The 18,736-nt window shown below is 46.5% G+C and overlaps 1 protein-coding gene across 1 annotated transcript in view; it reads right to left on the bottom strand.

The window, feature by feature from the left end:
* The window catches only part of LOC115094435 (bifunctional purine biosynthesis protein PURH-like), a 113,179-nt gene that overhangs the window by 43,474 nt on the left and 50,969 nt on the right, over positions 1 to 18,736 (bottom strand). The window contains exons 9-10 of the mRNA XM_029607488.1: positions 16,618 to 16,725; positions 7,364 to 7,449 (exon numbers count right to left, since the gene is read on the bottom strand). Of these exons, the coding sequence (XP_029463348.1) occupies positions 7,364 to 7,449; positions 16,618 to 16,725 (194 nt within the window). The remainder of the gene's footprint in view (positions 1 to 7,363; positions 7,450 to 16,617; positions 16,726 to 18,736) is intronic.

The raw sequence follows: 18,736 nt of genomic DNA, 5'->3' as shown, positions 1-18,736 counted from the left end.
CTTTTGCCCTTCTCTCCAGTTAAATTTTAAAAGTTAAGTTAAACAAAGTCTGTTAGAGAAAAAATAGGTTAAACAAATTCTAACAGCCTAGTTCTACATTCCCTGTTATAATGTAACTTTTTGTTGTTGTTTGCTCTGTTAACTGGTTACCCCTAGTTTACTGTAAACCGGTACGATAAGACCTGGTCTTGAGCATCGGTATATTAAAAGAATTTAAATAAATAAATAAGTACTGGATATTCACCCTACAGACTGTACAGTGAGAAGAAATGAATACTGAAGTTGAGTGGTATAGCTTGGTGTAGCAGCAGCGAGACAGCGTATTTACCAATGAACAGCTGTGGATTATGGATTCCATACCAATGTTTTAATCTGATTGGTGCCTGAGTGTGGGTAGAGTACTCATACACTGTTGTGATCTGCATGCAGTTGTGCTAAAGAGTAAAATGCACAGAGATACCTGGAGATCGACCCCATCTTTAAAATGCTCCCTGATGCAGAGTACCAGGGAATCAAAACAAGGATCCACGATGGGATAAGTACACTGTTTATATGAGAAAAGTCTCTTGTGGTGGTGGTTTTTATTAGCCAAGGTGAAAAATATTTAAAAAGAACTAAGACTTTTGAACTGAGGAGGACATTAAATGGACTAACATAAGGCAATTATGAGAAACATGCCAAGTAGTTGCCAGCATAGTGGTCCTTGCTAAAATATGGTGTTATTTTATTTATTTATTTATTTATTTTTTACTTATAATTTTATTAAGCGTTCAAAAAAGTACTAAACAGGCAGCATGACAAGGCTCAACGTCAGGATATAAAGAACATACATTCTATGCCACATGCCCTTCATTCCAGGATACCCTCCCCCTTCCCCTCCCTTCCCACCCTCCCTGCATCCATGTGCTCAGGAAACTAACAGAGTGCAACAGGTCCATTATCAGTGGCAAAGCAAGAAAGGGGTGCCTCCAACATCAAAAATGAAAAAATGGAAAAACACTCCAGATCCTGCGAAAAGAACCGGTGATCCGCAGTCTATTACTCAGGCTGAGACAGTGTTTGTTGTCGTTCCCAATGCAAATAGGGGGACCAGACATCTCCAAACTTGAAAACGTCCGCATGGAGATCTGCCGTGATGGCCGCGAGCTTACAAGAAAGGTGAACTTTATGTTGAACCACCGACAAGGGGGGGACCGCCGCTTGTTTCCAAACTTGTGCAATTGACAATCTAGTTGCAATGAAGACTTGTTGGCACAAGAGTCTGTGATTCTTACGGAGAGTAAGAGGAGGATGGTGGAGAAGCATAAAGCGTGCCTTATACAGTCCAGAAACACCCAAAATGCTTTCCAACCAGCCTGCGACCGCTAACCAAAGGCCCGTCACTTGCGGGCATTGCCACCAGATGTGAAAAAAGGTCCCTGTATGGCCACATCCCCGCCAGCATTGATCGTCCAGGTGGGGGTACCTTCGGTGCAGAAGATGAGGGGTAAGGTACCAGCGGGTGATCATTTTGTAGCAATTTTCCTGGTAGAGAGCCGACACGGAGCACCGACGGGCCTGGGTATATATATAATGCCAGTCTTTGTTAGAGAACGTCAAACCGAGGTCCTGTTCCCAGGCACCCATATGTGGGAAGGGAGCCTCGGCAGACATAGCAAGGAGTGCGTAGAGTTTGGAGATCATTCCCTTAGTTCTGTCAACCTCCGCACATAGTTTTTCAAATTGAGACTTGCCCCGATGAATAGAGTCCATCATTCTGGGTGACCTAAGGAAGTGGAGCATTTGACTGCCCGCTAAGAAGTCTGTTGCGGGCAAATGATAAAGAGCCTGAAGCTCAGCCCACGACATCAAAGTCTCTCCTTTAAGCAAGTGTTCAATGCGTGTGATCCCTTTCCTCCTCCATGCCCGGAAAGCCCCATGCTGACGACCAGCTGGAAATTGCAAATGATGATAAAGTCCAGTGGTATGAAAATAATAGCGATCTCCTGCCAGTTTCACTTTCCAGCGATCCCAAAGACGGAGCATAGCCTCAAGAGCCCCCGTCTTGACTCCCGTCGGTAACCAAGTGCTTCGCGGCTGCCAAATTAGGTCAGTCAGTGGCATGCCTCCAAGAACCTGCTCCTCAAAAGCAGCCCATTGCTTTGGCGAGCGACGACTATGGGCATCAGGTATCGCCTTCAATTGTGCTGCGGCATACAACCATAATAGGTTTGGAACACCGAGACCCCCTCGGTCGCGAGATTGGTATAGTAGGCGCCTCGACACCCTGGGCGGGCGCCGACGCCAAATGAAATCAAACAATATTTTCTGCCAGGAGCGTAGCACAGCCGAAGGAATGTATATTGGAATGGTCTGGAAAAAATACAGAAAACGAGGAATAACATTCATTTTGATAATGGCCACCCTCCCCAGCCATGAGTATTGCCCCCTGTCCCAGAGATGGAGATCCTGTCGAATCCGATGCAACAGTGGTATATAATTGAGGCGAAAAAGCTCGTGGTAATTCGCTCCGATATGGACACCTAAGTATTTTAACACCTTATGGGCTATTTTAAAGGGATGGAGGCGCACCAAAGCATTCATGACTTCAGGCTCAGCGGAAATATTTAAGATTTCCGTTTTGTCCATGTTAACTTTAAACCCAGACACCTTACTAAATTCTTGCAGTTCCTCCGTTACACCGGCAACGGAGGTCAAAGGGTGGGTGAGGGTGAGGAGAATATCATCCGCAAAGAGGGAAAGTTTCATGGGATTGGGCTTCATGGGAACGCCTAAAACAGAGCCAGATCCGCGAATCCTGGTCGCCAATGGTTCTAAAAATAACGCAAACAGCAGGGGTGATAGAGGGCATCCCTGGCGTGTCCCTCGGTTGACTGGGAAAGGATCCCCATACCGCCCATTAACCTTAATTCGCGCCCCCGGGTCCTGATAGAGGCATCGAATCCAGCTTAAGAAACTCGGGCCAAATGACATTTTTTCCAAAACGGCAAACAGGAAGTCCCAATGGACCAAGTCAAAAGCCTTTTCGGCGTCAATGGCCATTAGCACCATAGGGACTTTCGCCGTCCTGGCCCACCAGATCGCATCGATCACCTTGCGCACATTGTCAACAGCCATCCTACGGGGTATGAAACCAACTTGGTCATTATGTACTAACAAGGGGAGGACTGTATTGAGCCGTGCAGCCAATACTTTAGCCAAAATTTTTAGATCTACGTTAAGCAGGGAAATAGGTCTGTACGATCCACATTGTGTTGGATCCTTACCGGGTTTTGGTATGACTGTTATACCCGCTACGTTGGAGTGAAGTGGTAGCCGAGCCCCCTCCCGCAGCCCATTAAAATAGTCAGTCAAGGGGCCCGCTAATTGGGCGCTAAACTTTTTATAATAACCCCCAGAAAAACCGTCTAGGCCCGGCGCTTTACCGGCTTTAAGATCCTGAATAGCCGCCTGTATCTCGATATCCTGAATGGGAGACTCTAAATAGGCTTGCTGCGATTTAGTTAAGGAGGGAGTGACACCGTCTCCAGGTAGTAATCAACCTGCTCCGTGGAGATATTAGAGTCTGCCGTATATAACTGAGCATAAAACTGGGTGAAACAGCGACGGATATCTTTAGCCGCTGTCAACATGGTTCCCTGCTTATCCCTAAGTTTTGCGATAATGTTCGAGTAAATGCGTTGCTTCAGTAATCTTGCCAAAAACCGCCCCGCCTTATTATTACCCTCATAATAACGTTGCTTGGCCCGCAACATAGCATGCGTTATTTGTTCTGCGTCCAGGGTTTGCAATTCAATGCGTTTAAGCCGTAAGCGAGCCAGCGTGGCTCGAGTCTGGAGGTGGGAGTGTTCCCGCGTTAACAATGCTATATCAGCCAGGAGCGCTGCACGCTTCGCTTCCCTCTGTTTCTTTAAAGCAGAGGAAAGTGCGATCAAATGCCCTCTCATAACCGCCTTGGAGCCCTCCCAAAGAATCCCCGCATCACGCACTGTCCCCTTATTCAAAGTCAAATAGGCTCGCAGGTGATCTGCCAACTGAGCCCCATGGGTAGGGTCGCGGAGAATTTCATCCCGGAGGCGCCAGAAACAACGCCCTGGGTCAGGGTCTAGTAAACCAATGGTGAACCACACCGGGGCATGATCTGACCATGTGATATTTCCTATACCAGTGTCCAGCACCTGGTTCTGAACCCCCTTATCCACTAGCATAAAATCTAAACGAGAATAAGTGTTATGAGGGTTAGAGTAAAAGGTGTAAGTTCTAGAAGTAGGGTTCCTCTGTCGCCAGATATCAACAAGACTCCAGTCATGCATTAAAGTCTTCAAAGAGGAGGTAGCTTTCCAGCTCCCCGCTTTTCTGGGGTGTGAGGAGTCCACCCTAGGGTTCCGTACCACATTATGGTCCCCTCCCCATATCAGTAGTCCCTCCGCAAAGGTAGACAGCACTTCCTCCAACTCTGCAAAAAAGAGGTGCTGGTCTACATTGGGGGCATAAACGCACGCTAGAGTATACAAGCGCCCATCCAACCGTACTTTCAAGAGCACATAACGGCCCGCTGGGTCAGCCACATGTGACTGGTATTCGAAAATGACAGATTGGGCCACGAGGATACCCACCCCCGCATATTTAGAAGTAGGGGAGCTAGCAGCAAAATAACCATGGGGGTAACCGACAAAGTGCAATAAGTGTTCATGATGCTTCCTAGTGTGAGTCTCCTGAATGAATGCTATGTCAACATGGTGTCGCCTTAAGTCCCTAAGAAGGTGTTGCCTTTTCATAGGTGTATTTAGTCCCTTTACATTCAGGGACCATACCTTCAAAGCCATAGATGATACCTAAGTGATCGGTATATACCACTCTGTGGGGACAAGTCCTGATCTCCATTCCAGGCCCTCTTAGCAAACTGAAAATCCCCAACAAAATCCCTTGAGCACATGGATGAACAACCCCCCACCCCCCGCCCTCCATTTCCCACTATATCCTCCATTGGGATAACTCCGAAACCGGGGGTCATAGTAACCAGCGCGAAGAGCCGTGCCCCCGGCCCTTAAATCAGTAAATCCCCTCATAAACTCAGCCAAAACCCATACAGAGCAATAACAGCATTAACAGCCCTGAAACCAGAAACAAGATAGAGTTGTGCACAACTCTGACGTCCGGCAAGACAAGATAGTCCACCAGTCCTTTCATCCCGTGGGACCTGTGAAAGGGGCCGCCCGCGCCCGTGGCGGTGTCCGTCCCTGGCGTTCCAGACGGCGTTTGTTACCAACCCGTTGCCATCTCGGTGTCTTCGGGGCATTAGACGCTCGGGTCTCAGTGGTGGAAGCCACTATAGGTGGAGGCAACTGAGCCCGAGTGAATGCCTCGGACGCCTCTTCTAGGGTGCGGATTCGAAAAGAACTCCCCTGGGATTCGAATTGAAGGCCAAAAGGAAAAGTCCAGCGATATCTAAGGTTCCGTTCTCGCAGCGTGCTGGTTATGGGTCGGAATTCAAAACGTTTGCGCAGCGTGGAGGCCGCAAGATCATTAAAAATGCTGATCCTGTGGCCTTCCCAAACCCATTCACGCTGTTTGCGGGCACATTCATACAGCAACTCCTTTGCCTTGTATGTTTGCATGCACACTAAAATATCCCGGGGTTTTTCTGACTTCTTGGGCCCCAGGGTCCTGTGAGCCCGCTCAATGTGGAAGCTGGGACCCCCCACGGCCCGCTCTCCCTCTGACTCCTCCGCATTCAGAAGAAATTGAAAAATCTTTGTTACCACGTCTTCACAATTGTTATAGCAGTCCAGCTCAGGCACCCCTTTGATACGAAGATTATTGCGGCGGGACCGGTTTTCAAGGTCCTCCATCTTATCAGCCATCAGTGCCTGTGCCTTTAAACTGTCTTGGAGCTCGTCGGCCATTTTATGGAGCAAATCATCATGGCCTTCTACCTTTGTTTCCACGTCGTCCACGCGCCTACCAAGCGCTGCGAGGTCTTCCCGGAGCTCCTCCATATGCAACAGCAGGTCGGCCTTATGCTGCTTCATGTCTGCCCGTAAGTCTACAAACCACTCCCTCATCTCATCCCGCGATGGCAGGTCCGCAATCGCTGCCGGAGCTGGATGTGCCGCCGCCGTTTCTGGGCTAGGGCCTGCAGTCTCGCGTGCCTCGGCGTTCCTGTCTTCCCCCCCCGATTTCGCATATGTAAAACGCGTTAAATCGCAGCCCGACTTCAGATTCGCCATCTCGGGTCTGCACGCGATGCGCTCCGGTGTTCCAGACGGGGATTCGGGCGGAAAAGATGTGGGTTTCGGCGAGTGCAATAAATTAAAGCCGGGAGCTCTCAGTTTAAGCGGCCATTCACGCCGGTGACGTCAGCGCGCCCCCTATTTTATTTATTTATTTAACAGTTTTTTATACCGACCTTCATAGTGAATAACCATATCGGATCGGTTTACATTTAACAAGGGTATAAAAAGGAGTAACAAATTCAAGTGAGCGAAAGATAAACAATAGGTAGGAATAAGTCAAAGTTACAATCAACAGGGGGAGAGAACTTGGAAGCTTGCAAGCAAGCTGGAAGGAAGGTAAGGCCGGAGATAAACCAGTGATACCATAAGCGTACGGTTACAAGCTTAGAGGTGCTTTAACCTGGGAGAGTCAGAGTCCAATAATGGCTCAGCTAGAGGTCTAGTACTTTTAATACTTTAGTGGCTGACAACAGATAACAATAAACCTTCAAAAACAAACCTCTGTCGAATTTGTCTGATTTTTAATTCCCCCTCCCCTCCCCATCCTACAAATCTGGGCTACCGCCCATCTCTGCCTCAACATGGGTCTGATACCTATCAAAGCTGTCACTCACAATGTATACGTACATCCGCCCTATAAATTATGTGATCTGTCCCTCCAAGCAAGCCAACAGTGCCATCGAAGGTCAAATTTGGCTGTTTGTTTCTGTCTGACGGCGGTAAGTTTGTTCAAATATCAGACAGTGTCTAGCCGTCATAACACTGTAGCTATGGTGGGTACCTGGTCCTGTTTCCAACAAGCTAATTCCATTCTCGCCGTTAGTCAGAGTTAGCTGGTTTCAGCATGAATTTTATGGGATACAGTTTTGGCAGATTTACTAGATAAATAATCCAATCAGGGAAGATCAAAGTGGTATTTCAACAGTGGCATTATAAATCCAAGTCTAAATACATTTTAGAAACCTGTTGCAGGTCTCCTACGACTCTGGTCTGTTTTTGGATTTTGTGCCACAGAAAAAAAGAGGAGATGTGAGAAAGTCTAGCAGGCCTGATTGAAGATACCCAATGTCATTCCATCTGAAGGTTAGTGGAGGGTCTACCTACAGCCTTCTCCCACCCTTACTCACCTCCCTAGAGATAATTTTTGCAGTTGGAAGATCACATACATCTGACAGCGCAATAAAGTCACCAAATGAAGACATCCTGTCAGCACCTGGAATTATTGGTGGGATGGAAAAAAAAAAGTCAAAGATAGAACACAAATCTTCTAGGACTTAGGTTTTTTCCTTCTACGTTCTTAGAGAGACTAAGAGCCTTTCTCCCTCTGAATTTTACCTTTATGGTAGATCCCATGTAAACGTAAGAGCTCCACTAACTGGGCAAATCAATTTCTTCAACAGAAGTACCTCTGAAGAAAGAATTCCTACAAGCAGCAGCATGGCAAGGTATGACATGGCAGCCGCTCACTGGAAAAAAATCCCGATTTAAATATGAAAGCAGCTGTTTTGCAATCCAGTCTTTGTATGTGCATGGTATTTAAAATGGCAATAACACACTTCAAATGCTAAGTGGCCTGCCACTACTAGGGAATTTTTTTATCCCAGAATATCCCATTAATTCTTTGCATAGCAGTTAAGTAGCTCTTTTCTAAATTCCATGAGAACTGCGTGGCCTGTATCACGTTTAATATGTCACAGGTGGTATCTAATCTCAGTCTATTTTTCTCCAAGGTCAAAAGATATTACAGTAGGCCCAGCCAGTGTGCACAGACAGCATTCAGATGTACTGCCACCTTCCCTGCTGGGCTCTAAACTCTGCCTGCAGAAGGTGGTTAGGACCCGAGCCAAAAAAATAAAAAATAAATAAAAGGAGGGATTCAATGGGTAGCAGGAAAAGAATAAGGCTCAAGGAATTGAGGAACTAATGGATTCTGCTGTTGGATGTCATATGCACTAGTGAGCTGGTATCAGTGACAACAGGGGGAGAAGAGCATCCCGACCGCAGATGGGCCTTACTTTGGGGAGGGTGAGGAGGGATACTGTCATGATCTGAACTAAAAACATAAGAAACTGCCATGCTGGGTCAGACCAAGGGTCCATCAAGCCCAGCATCCTGTTTCCAACAGAGGCCAAACCAGGCCACAAGAACCTGGCAAGTACCCAAACACTAAGAAGATCCCACGCTACTGATGCAATTAATAGCGGTGGCTATTCCCTAAGTAAACTTGATTAATAGCCATTAATGGACTTCTCTTCCAAGAACTTATCTAAACCTTTTTTGAACCCGGCTACACTAACTGCACTAACCACATCCTTTGGCAACAAATTCCAGAGCTCAATTGTGCGTTGAGTGAAAAACATTTTCTCCGATTAGCTTTAAAAGTGCTACTTGCTAACTTGATGGAATGCTCCCTAGTCCTTCTATTATCCGAAAGTGTAAATAACTGATTCACATCTACTCGTTAAAAACCTCTATCATATCCCCCTCAGCCGTCTCTTCTCCAAGCTGAACAACCCTAACCTTTCAGCCTTTCCTCATAGGGGAGCTATTCCATCCCCTTCATCATTTTGGTTGCCCTTCTCTGTACCTTCTCCATCGCAACTATATCTGAGATACAGCGACCAGAATTGTACACTGTATTCAAGGTGCGGTCTCACCATGGAGCGATACAGAGACATTATGACATTTTCCGTTTTAATCATTCCCTTCCTAATAATTCCCACTGTTTGCTTTGCACACTGAGCCAACTATTTTAAAGTATTATCCACTATGATGCCTAGATCTTTTTCCTGGGTGGTAGATCCTCATATGGAACCAAACATCGTGTAACTACAGCCAGGGTTATTTTTCCCTGTGTGCAACACCTTGCACTTGTCCACATTAAATTTCATCTGCCATTTGGATGCCCAATCTTCCAGGCTTGCAAGGTCCTCCTGTAATGTATCACAATCCGCTTGTGATTTAACTACTCTGAATAACTTTGTATCGGTCGCAAATTTGATTACCTCACTTGTCATATTTCTTTACAGATTATTTATAAATATATTGAAAAGTAAGGGTCCCAATACAGATCCCAGAGGCACTCCACTGCCCACTCCCTTCCACTGAGAAAATTGTCCATTTAATCCTACTCTCTGTTTCCTGTCTTTTAGCCAGTTTGTAATCCATGAAAGGACATCGCCACCTATCCCATGACTTTTCTTATTATTGAAACCTCACTGTCGGGATGCCCTAATTCTAATGCATCTTTAGTATCCTTTAAAGATACCTCTCTCCGAACCATGCACTGCTGAGTGACTGTCTGCTTTTCCCTTTGTTCTAGTTTAAAACTGCTCTCTCCCCTTTTTAAAGGTTAGCGCCAGCAGTCTGGTTCCACCCTGGTTAAGGTGCAGCCCATCCCTTCGGAAGAGACTCCCCCTTCCCCAAAAGGTTCCCCAGTTCCTAACAAAACTGAGGAAGTCGTGTTATGTGGGCACAAAAAAGAGGTGGCATAGTCACCAAGGCTGGAAGGAGAGGAACCTGGGAGTAGCAGCTTCGGTTGTGCCTGCACAGGCGAAAAAAAGGATTACTATACTATAATTCCAGCTACTCATGGCTTTCGAGGGCCAAGCCCACATCCAAGACATTTTACAATAGGCCTAATACCTTATAGGTTCTAAAGGAAAATTGGTTTTTACCTGCTAGCTTTCGTTCCTGTAGTACCACGGATCAGTCCAGACTGCTGGGTTATGCCTCCCTTCCAGCAGATGGAGTCAGAAAAAAAAGCTGAAAGGCACCCCCTGATAACCCGGTGTGCCACCTGCGATCCTTCAGTATACTCAATATCAAAGCAGAATGAAGCAATTTAGCAGCCAATGACTAGACCAATTGAACTTATATGAAAAATAAACTGAACGATATACATATATATAAAAAAAAAAAAAAAGTACTGATATAGACCTTCTGTATCTTGGTTTGTTCTCTATTTTTTTTTCTTCGTAGTCCACAGAGAAGCACGTCACAAGGCCACGGGAGGACCAAGGCATCTACTCATTCTGTCCCGTGCTCCTTCCTGCAACTGAAGAAACGAGCGGCCTTTGCGTTCAGCTGAATTGCCATCAGATCTAGTCGGTGGGGAGTGCCCTGACGAGTCAGGAGCCACATCACCTCCCCAGACAGTTCCCACTCTCCGGGGTCTAGTTGTTGACAACTGAGAAAATCTGCCTGTACGTTGTCTACTCCGGCTATGTGAGATGCTGCCATCCAGGCCAGATGACGTTCCGCCCAGGCCATGAGCTTTTCCGCTTCTGCGGCCACTGGCCAACTTTGTTCTCCCTTGACGATTGATGTATGCCACAGTCGTCGCATTGTCGGATAGAACCCTTACCGACTGATGCTGAATGAGAGGAAGAAAACTGCGCAGAGCTAGACGAACCGCCCTCATCTCCAAGTGATTTATGGACCACTTGGACTCCTGGGTTGTCCACTGACCCTGTGCCGATCACGACTGACACACTGCTTCCCCAACCTGAAAGACTGGCATCCGTTGCCACAATCAGCCACTGGGGATTCTCCAGGTCCATCCCCTGTTGTAAGTGCTTGGGAACTAACCACCATCCGAGACTGGTCCTGGCTGGATCCATGAGGGGTAAGGGCAAGTGGAACTCCTCGGACTTGGGTCCCAGCGGGAAAGCAACGCCCTCTGCAAAGGCCTCATATGAGCAAATGCCCAGGGAACCAACTCCAGGGTAGATGCCATAGAGCCAAGAACTTGTAAATAATCCCACACCATGGGCAAGGGTAGGGCCAACAGCCGGCGAACCTGAGCCATCAGCTCGTCCATCCACTCCTGAGGAAGGAAAACTTTGCCCACTATTGTGTCTAAACAGGCTCCCAGGAATTCCAATATCTGGGACAGTACCAGCTGGCTCTTGGAGTAATTGACTACCCATTCGAGCGAATGAAGATGGTGCAAGACTGACTGAACTGCCACCTTGCAAAGCTCTTCCGACTTTGCCCGAATGAGCCAATCGTCTAAATAGAGGTGAACCAAAATCCCCTCTCGCTGGAGAGCTGCTGCTACTACCACCATTACCTTGGTGAAAAACAGAGAGCAGTCGCCAAGCTGAATTGAAGCGCCTGAAACTGGTAATGCTCACCCAAGACCATGAATCGTAGAAGCCTCCGATGATGCTCTTGGATCCCTATGTGAAGGTAAGCCTCCATCAAATCCAAAGAGGCCAAAAATTCTCCTTTGTGGACGGCCGCAATGATGGATCTCAACGTCTCCATGTGAAATCGGGGTACCCGAAGCGCTCTGTTGATCTTCAGGTCCAATATCAGTCGGAAGGAGCCCTCCTTCTTGGGAACCACGAAGTAAATTGAGTATCTGTTGGCCCAGCGCTCGTCCGGCGGAACCAGTACAATCGCTCCGAGAGCCTGCAATCGGCACAGGGTCTGGAGGACCACCTGCCTTTTTACCTGGGACCCGCAAGGAGACACCAAGGAAAGATCCCGGAGCGGGCGAGCAAAATCCAAAGCGTAACCGCGTTCTATGTTTAAAACTCACTGATCCGAAGTGATCTTGATCCATTCCTCGTGAAACCGAGAGCGACAACCTCCGATCATTGGAACGGAGGAATGGGCCAGCGCACCTTCATTGGGTAGACTTGTTTGCGGAGAATCCTTGGGAGGGTCCGTCATGAGGAGGCCATCTGCCGCGAAAGGAATGAGCCCAAGCCTGGGACCTCGCAGACGACTGCTGCGGAGCAAAGGATGGTGCTCTACTGGTATGAAAACGGCGTTGACCACGAAAACGACCCCAAAACAAACTGAAGGGGCGAGAAGACCTGGGCTTGTCCTCAGGGAGCTTGTAGACTTTGTTGTCCCCTAAGAACTTAATGAGAAGTTCCAACTCATCTCCAAATAAGAGCTTGCCTTTAAACGGGAAAGAACCCAGCTGAGACATCAGCCAACCAGTTGCAAAGCCACAGGAGCCACCTCGTTGACACCGCCGAAGACATAGTGTGGGAGGAGGTATGAAGGAGATCATACAAGGCATCTGCCGTGTAAGCCACCGCCGTCTCCATACGTTCCGCCTGCTCCATCTCTGCCGGGGGAAGCTCTTGAGTGGTGAGCAGCTGCTGCACCCAACGAAGGGTAGCCCATTGCATGAGACTACTGCAGACTGCTGCCCTAACGCCCAGCGCAGATACTTCAAAGATCCTTTTGAGAAGTATTTCCAATTTCCTATCCTGAAGATCTTTTAGCGCAGCCCCACCCGTCACTGGGATCGTAGTGTGCTTGCCAAAATGGCCGCATCCACTTTCGGAATCTTGAGAAGATCTAATGAAACTCTGAAAGCGGATAAAGCTTTTCCATGGCCCTACTAACCCTGAGACCGGCCTCTGGCGCGTCCCATTCCCGCGTCATAAGCTGCAAAAGACGGGTGAAAGGGAAAAGTTTCAGGTGGAGCCCGAAGCCCCGACAGAACAGGATCCCCTGAGGAAGGCTCCACCACTGACTGCGGAGCCGGAATATCAAGTTCCAATAGAACATGAGGTATCAGAGGTTCTAGTTTCTCCCTGTGAAATAGTCTGAGCACCCGTGGGTCATCATCCCCTTCAACTGGAGCGGAATTGTCAACATCATTGTTCATAGCTGCCGCGAGAGGGTCTTGGGGCGTGGGATCACCACTGCAGAGCTGGACGGGGCCTAGAAATCTTTGCTGGCGGAAAAAACTGCAAATCCAGATCTGCCTCCATATAAGCTTTACATAGCAATATTTAACAGTTTTATATACCAAAGTTCTGGTAACAAAGTTACTAATCACTTCGGTTTACATTACAACAATAGATTGACAGTATATAGAATAATGTCTTACAATGAACAAGGTAAATAGAACTTGGAGAAATAAACAACTTATAAAGGGCAAGGAGAGTAAATATATACAAATAGTGGACCGCCATGAAGATCAAAGCTTAGATATTGGGATTAGGATTAAGAGAATGCTTGGTTTAACAACCAGGTCTTGAATCTTTTTTTTTTTTTTTAAAGGTGGGTGTCGATTGTTCAATTCTAAGGTCTGGTGGGAGAGAGTTCCAAAGTTTAGGACCAGCGGCGGAAAGAGCTCTTCTGCTTAGTGATGTCTTGAGAGGATGGGCCCTTAGCGTGCCTTTCTGAGCTAGTCTCGTCGGACGGGAGGTGGAGTGAAGCTGTAAAGGGATGGTGAGGTCAATTGGAGTGGAGTTATAGATGGCTTTGTGGATTATTGATAGGGTTTTATAGAACAAACTGAAAAGAAAAAGTGTGCTGTCTCTAAGGCACCCCCAGAGGCAAGGCAGACGGAGGATCAAGCCCCACATCAATAGGCCTTTCAGGGCTTAAATTAGGAGGGGAAAGCTGCGGTGGAAGATCCCCTCCCCCAGAGCCCTGCGCAGGATCAAAGCCCGAACCAGGTAAACTGTCCGCTGTTCCCGCGTTCATCAGGGACGGGGCAGGCTGTTGGAACTGAGTTGAGGGATTCCTCCCTAAGCCGCGCGATCGCGGCAAAGAATCTTTTGCCTGTAATAGGCAATTGCGAAGGCCCTTCTCCCCCAGGGATGCAGCGATATCAGAGGCCTTCGCAGGAGAGCTGCGTTGCTGGCTCTCCACAGGCTGAACACCGCAATCCCCGCGGCATGGTAGGGCCATCACTCAAAGAAATCAGCAGCTGAAAAAAAAGTATTTCCTCCCGAGGCCCGGAGAATAAAGCAGACTGATTTTTATTTTTATTTTTTTTTATAAACAGAGCCGATTAAGCAGGGGAATGCACGTCCCTGGTCTTAAACACACTGACAGCTCCCTTCAGAGGAATGAAACTTCTCTGGAACTGTAAGGGGGGGGGAGGGAAGGACCAGCCCACCAGTAAATCCCCCCTACTCACCTGGTCTTGTAAATACTCTCCGGGTATAGAGGCTCTAGGGCAAGAAGCCCAGCCCTGCCTGTTATCAGGGGTGAGACAAAAACTGCCCTCCTCTTTGAGAAGATCTGTATTCAGTTATTTGTATAACTGGCTTCTCCTGTTTGTTTTGTTTTTTTTAAATGCAACTTACTAAGAGCTGATCTAGTCAAAGTTAAGTAAGGGTAGAAGAACCCCTTAAAATAGATAAGAACCAAATGGTCCTGTTCCTTGCTAATTTGCACAAAACAAAACCCACACACAAATTCCTTCATCTGCTGGAGTCAGAGAAATACTGAAGGATCGCAGGTGGCACACTGTGTTAGGGGGTGCCTTTCAGCTTTTTTCTCTGATTCCATCTGCTGGAAGGGAGGCATAACCAAGCAGTCTAGACTGATCTTTTTTTTGTAGGGTATTCTGGTTGGCACCACAGTAGTACATGTAATATAAGCTAGTAATATTTAACCTCAATGCCATTTTTCATGTAAAATCTATTATTGCATAAATTTTAATTGTGTGTGGGGAAGCCCAGGGGGTGAGGGAGGAGGGGGCAACAAGGCTCTAAGGTTCATCTACAGTGCCCAATGCCCTTGCACTGCCCTGCTTCTTCCTTGAAGGTCTTCCCCTTGCCTCATTCTTGAAGGCTAATCTCCATGCCAATGACTCCTCTGGCTTATGCCTCAAAGCTCCTTGCTCTACCTCCCTTACTTAAGAGCATGGCCACTGTCTTGATCTAGTCCCTACCTTCCAACTGCTCTCTCAAAACTTCTCCACCTCAGTTCTTCCCCATGACCATCATGTTATGATGTTAAACTTAATACCACCCACCCCCACAGGTTCATCCAGTCACCAACATAATTTGGAATCTCCAAGCTATTGACCCTTCCATCCTCTGCACTGTCTCATCTCTCTTCTAATGATTACATCAGTCTGTGGACAAGGCAGTTTCTTCTTATAACTTTATACTCTCCCATGCTGACATATTTGCTCCTCCCTTTCTCAAAAAAAAAAAAAAAAAAAAAGAAGAAGGTATGGACAACTGATCTTCAAGGGCTGCAAACTATTTGGGTTTTCAGAAGATCCAAAAGGATTATAAAAGGAGAGAAATGTGTATGCACACTGCCTCAATTGTATGCAAATCTATCTCATGCTATTCATTATTGATATCCTGAAAACCTAACTGGTTTGTGGTCCCTCAAGGAGTGGAACTGCCCACTTCTGTGGTAAGGAATACTAATCCCCATCCTTGGCTAACTTCCAGAATTCACTCTATATTCTTGTGCCCCTCCCTCTGGCAAGCATCTCTGGCTTAAATCCCATGTCCAAACATTTCAAATCCACACGGACCTCCTCCTAGTCAGCTAGCACACTCTCCCTGCAAGACTTTTTTTCACACATGTAAATAAACAAAACCCACACACAAACTCCTGCCTCCAACCCTCACCAACTCTTAGTCATACCCCCCCCCCCCCCCCCCCCCACCCCACCCACCTTCACTCTCTGGACCAAATTGCAATTATTTCCATGAAAAGATTTTCACAAGATTAATCTTTAATTAAGACAACCATTAAAGACCTCCTCATTTCCATTTCTCCTCTCCCTTTGCAGCTAAGCATCTTTCTGACTATTGCTGGTCACTTTAATGATGCTTGGCCACATAGGGAGAGGAATGGTCAGCAGAGAAAGGGAGGAGATACTTCTACAGTGCTATAAAATAAATAATTACAATAATCTGGCTTACCTAGTCTCTGCAGTTCTTGCATAAAATTAATCTAGCTCTGGTCACCCTTCCTTGCCCTTACCACCACCACCACAACCACCTTCTGCTTCACTACCTGTGGGTCCCATTTTTTTGCTGTTAGCCAGGAAAGCAGGCAAACCATCCTATACGTATGTTAGGTGATTTCTGCCCATTCCCACAATCAGATTATGTCATAGTTAGGGACCTTGGTTTTCAATTTTTGTTTTGCCTGGGAATTTCGATATTATAACAAAAAAAAAAAATGACAGCTGAAAAATGACTTTTCCACTGGTTTTTCTCCTGTGTGTTATATCAAACTTGGCAAAATAAAATAACTGAAAACTAAGAACCCTAGCCATAGTAAACAAAAGCTAGTTGTGAGCTTGCCAGTTGTACCACTGCTTTTTCATCCTCTCCCCTTTTTGGGGGTCTCTGTGCTAGGCAGATGAATATGGGCATTTCATGTTACATATACACGCCAAGAGACAGGCTCGAAAGCTTTCCCTGTACTCGCTCAGTTCCAATTACTAATTTTGTAACTCAAGAGAGTTCCCAGGCTTATTTTTTCAGGAGGGGAGGAAACCCCTTCCCCCCCCCCCCCAACTCCAAAACCCTTTAGAACTGCTTTTCAGATGGCTCATCTTTTCAGACTTATCCTGCAGAGAGGGGAAGCTGGGAACTGCTGGTTAACTTACAACGGGCTTGCTGGCCCCAGAACCTACCTCTCGCTCTTGCATAAGCAGTTGCCAAAGGGGTTAAGGTTTTATGAAGATCGTGCACCATGCAGACTTGTGCTTCTTCCTCCGTGAGCGGCGCTCCTACAGCAGCACCTTATGGACAAAACCAGCAACAGCCAAACAGTACAAAAGGAGAGGGGGAAAAAAAAAAAAGATTTTATTTATTTATTTAACTTTTTTATATACCAACATTCAAGACTGTGGTCCCATCATGCTGGTTCACAAGAAACAGGGGTGCAATTATAATAAACTTTACCATTTAAACAATAGTGCAGAAAAGCAGTTACATATAACAAGGAAAACAATAACTTGGAAAGAGAAGGGAAATGAAGATCAGATAGTTATATATATGTATAAATAACATTGTGAGAGGTGGCTATTAACGCTAATACTAGTGGAGCGTGTTGAATGAAGGGAGTTAGATGGAGTTGGAGTTAGGAAAGGCCTGCGTGAACAGCCACGTTTTGAGTCTTTTCTTGAATGTTGAGATGTTGGGTTCCATTCTAAGATCCGGGGGAATGGAGTTCCATAATGTTGGACCGGCTGTGGAGAATGCACGATCTCTAAGCGTGATGTGTCTGGTAGTCTTGGCTGGAGGTACTTGAAGTGATCCTTTGTAAGCATCTCTTGTCGGTCTTGTGGAATGGTGTAATCGGAGGGGGATATGGAGATCGATTGGGGCTAATTGATGGATGTTTTTGAAAATGGTGAGAATGGCCTTGTAGATTATTCTGAAGTGGATGGGCAGCCAATGGAGGTCCATCAAGATAAGTGTTATGTGTTCTCTTCTCCTAGTGTTGGTGAGTATACGGGCGGAGGCGTTTTGGACCATTTGTAATGGTTTGGTGTGTGATGAAGGGAGACCAAGCATGATGGTGTTACAATAGTCCAGCTTTGCGAAAATGATTGATTGTAGAATCGTTCTGAAGTCATGTGTGTGGAAGAGAGGTCGTATTCTTTTCAGCACTTGGAGCTTATAAAAGCAGTCTCTGGTGGTTTTGTTGATGTTAGCTTTCAGGTTTAGGTGATTGTCAATTTGAACTCCTAGATCTCTCACTTGTGAAGTGTTTGGTACGGTAGGATGGGTGTATGTGATGGAGCTGTTTTCTGGTGTGATGAGTAGAAGTTCCATTTTTGATGAATTTAGTATCAGGTTGAGACTTGTAAGAAGTTGTTTGATATTTTGGAGGCAGGATTCCCAGTGCAACAGTGTTTTTGCAAGCGACTCTTCGATGGGGATCAGGACCTGTATATCGTCAGCGTAGAGAAAATGTTTGAGATTGAGGTCAGTGAGAAGTTTGCATAAGGGTAACAGATAAATGTTAAACAAGGTAGGAGACAGGGATGAGCCCTGAGGGACTCCTACTGATGCGGGGTGTAGAGAGGATTCTTTATTATGAATCTTAACCTTATAACCTCTGTTGCTGAGGAAGGTTCTGAACCATGATAGGGCAGTGCCTGAGATACCTATGGCTGATAATTGGTTGATGAGAAGGGAGTGATTGACCGTATCAAATGCAGACGAGAGGTCGAGTAGTATCAGAAGGAAGGCTTGTCCTTTGTCTAAGCCTAGGATGATGTGGTCAGTCAGAGATGAGGAGGGCTTCCGTGCTTAGGGTTTTACGGAATCCGTATTGTGATGGAAATAGAAGGTTGTTGTCTTCAATGTGGTTTGAGAGTCGTGAGTTTACCAATTTTTCCATTATCTTGGCTATGAATGGGAGGTTAGCTATCGGTCTAAAATTGTTAGGATCGTTAGGGTTGAGATTTGGTTTTTTTGAGAAGGGGTTTGAGTGAGGCAAGTTTGAGGTTGTCCAGGTAGAATCCTTGTGTGAGGGAGCAATTTATGATGTCTGCCAGGGTTTTGGAGATGGATTCTGGAATTGCTAGTAGTAGTTTGGCTGGGATGTGATCCGAAGGATGAGAAGATGGTTTCATTTTCCTTAGAATTCCTTGGATCTCAGCGGATGAAGTTGTGTCAAGTTCTTCTAACCGAGTGTAGTTGATTGAGGGTTGAGGAGTAGTTAGTGGAACAGTGGGGTTCGTGGGGAGCTGCGATAGGAGAGTATTGATTTTGTTGTTGAAGAATAGAGCTAATTCTTCT

Source organism: Rhinatrema bivittatum, chromosome 6, assembly GCF_901001135.1.
Source record: "Rhinatrema bivittatum chromosome 6, aRhiBiv1.1, whole genome shotgun sequence".
NCBI classification, from domain to species: domain Eukaryota; kingdom Metazoa; phylum Chordata; class Amphibia; order Gymnophiona; family Rhinatrematidae; genus Rhinatrema; species Rhinatrema bivittatum.
Note: the sequence above shows the minus strand (reverse complement) of the source record. Positions and strands in the feature narration are given on the sequence as shown.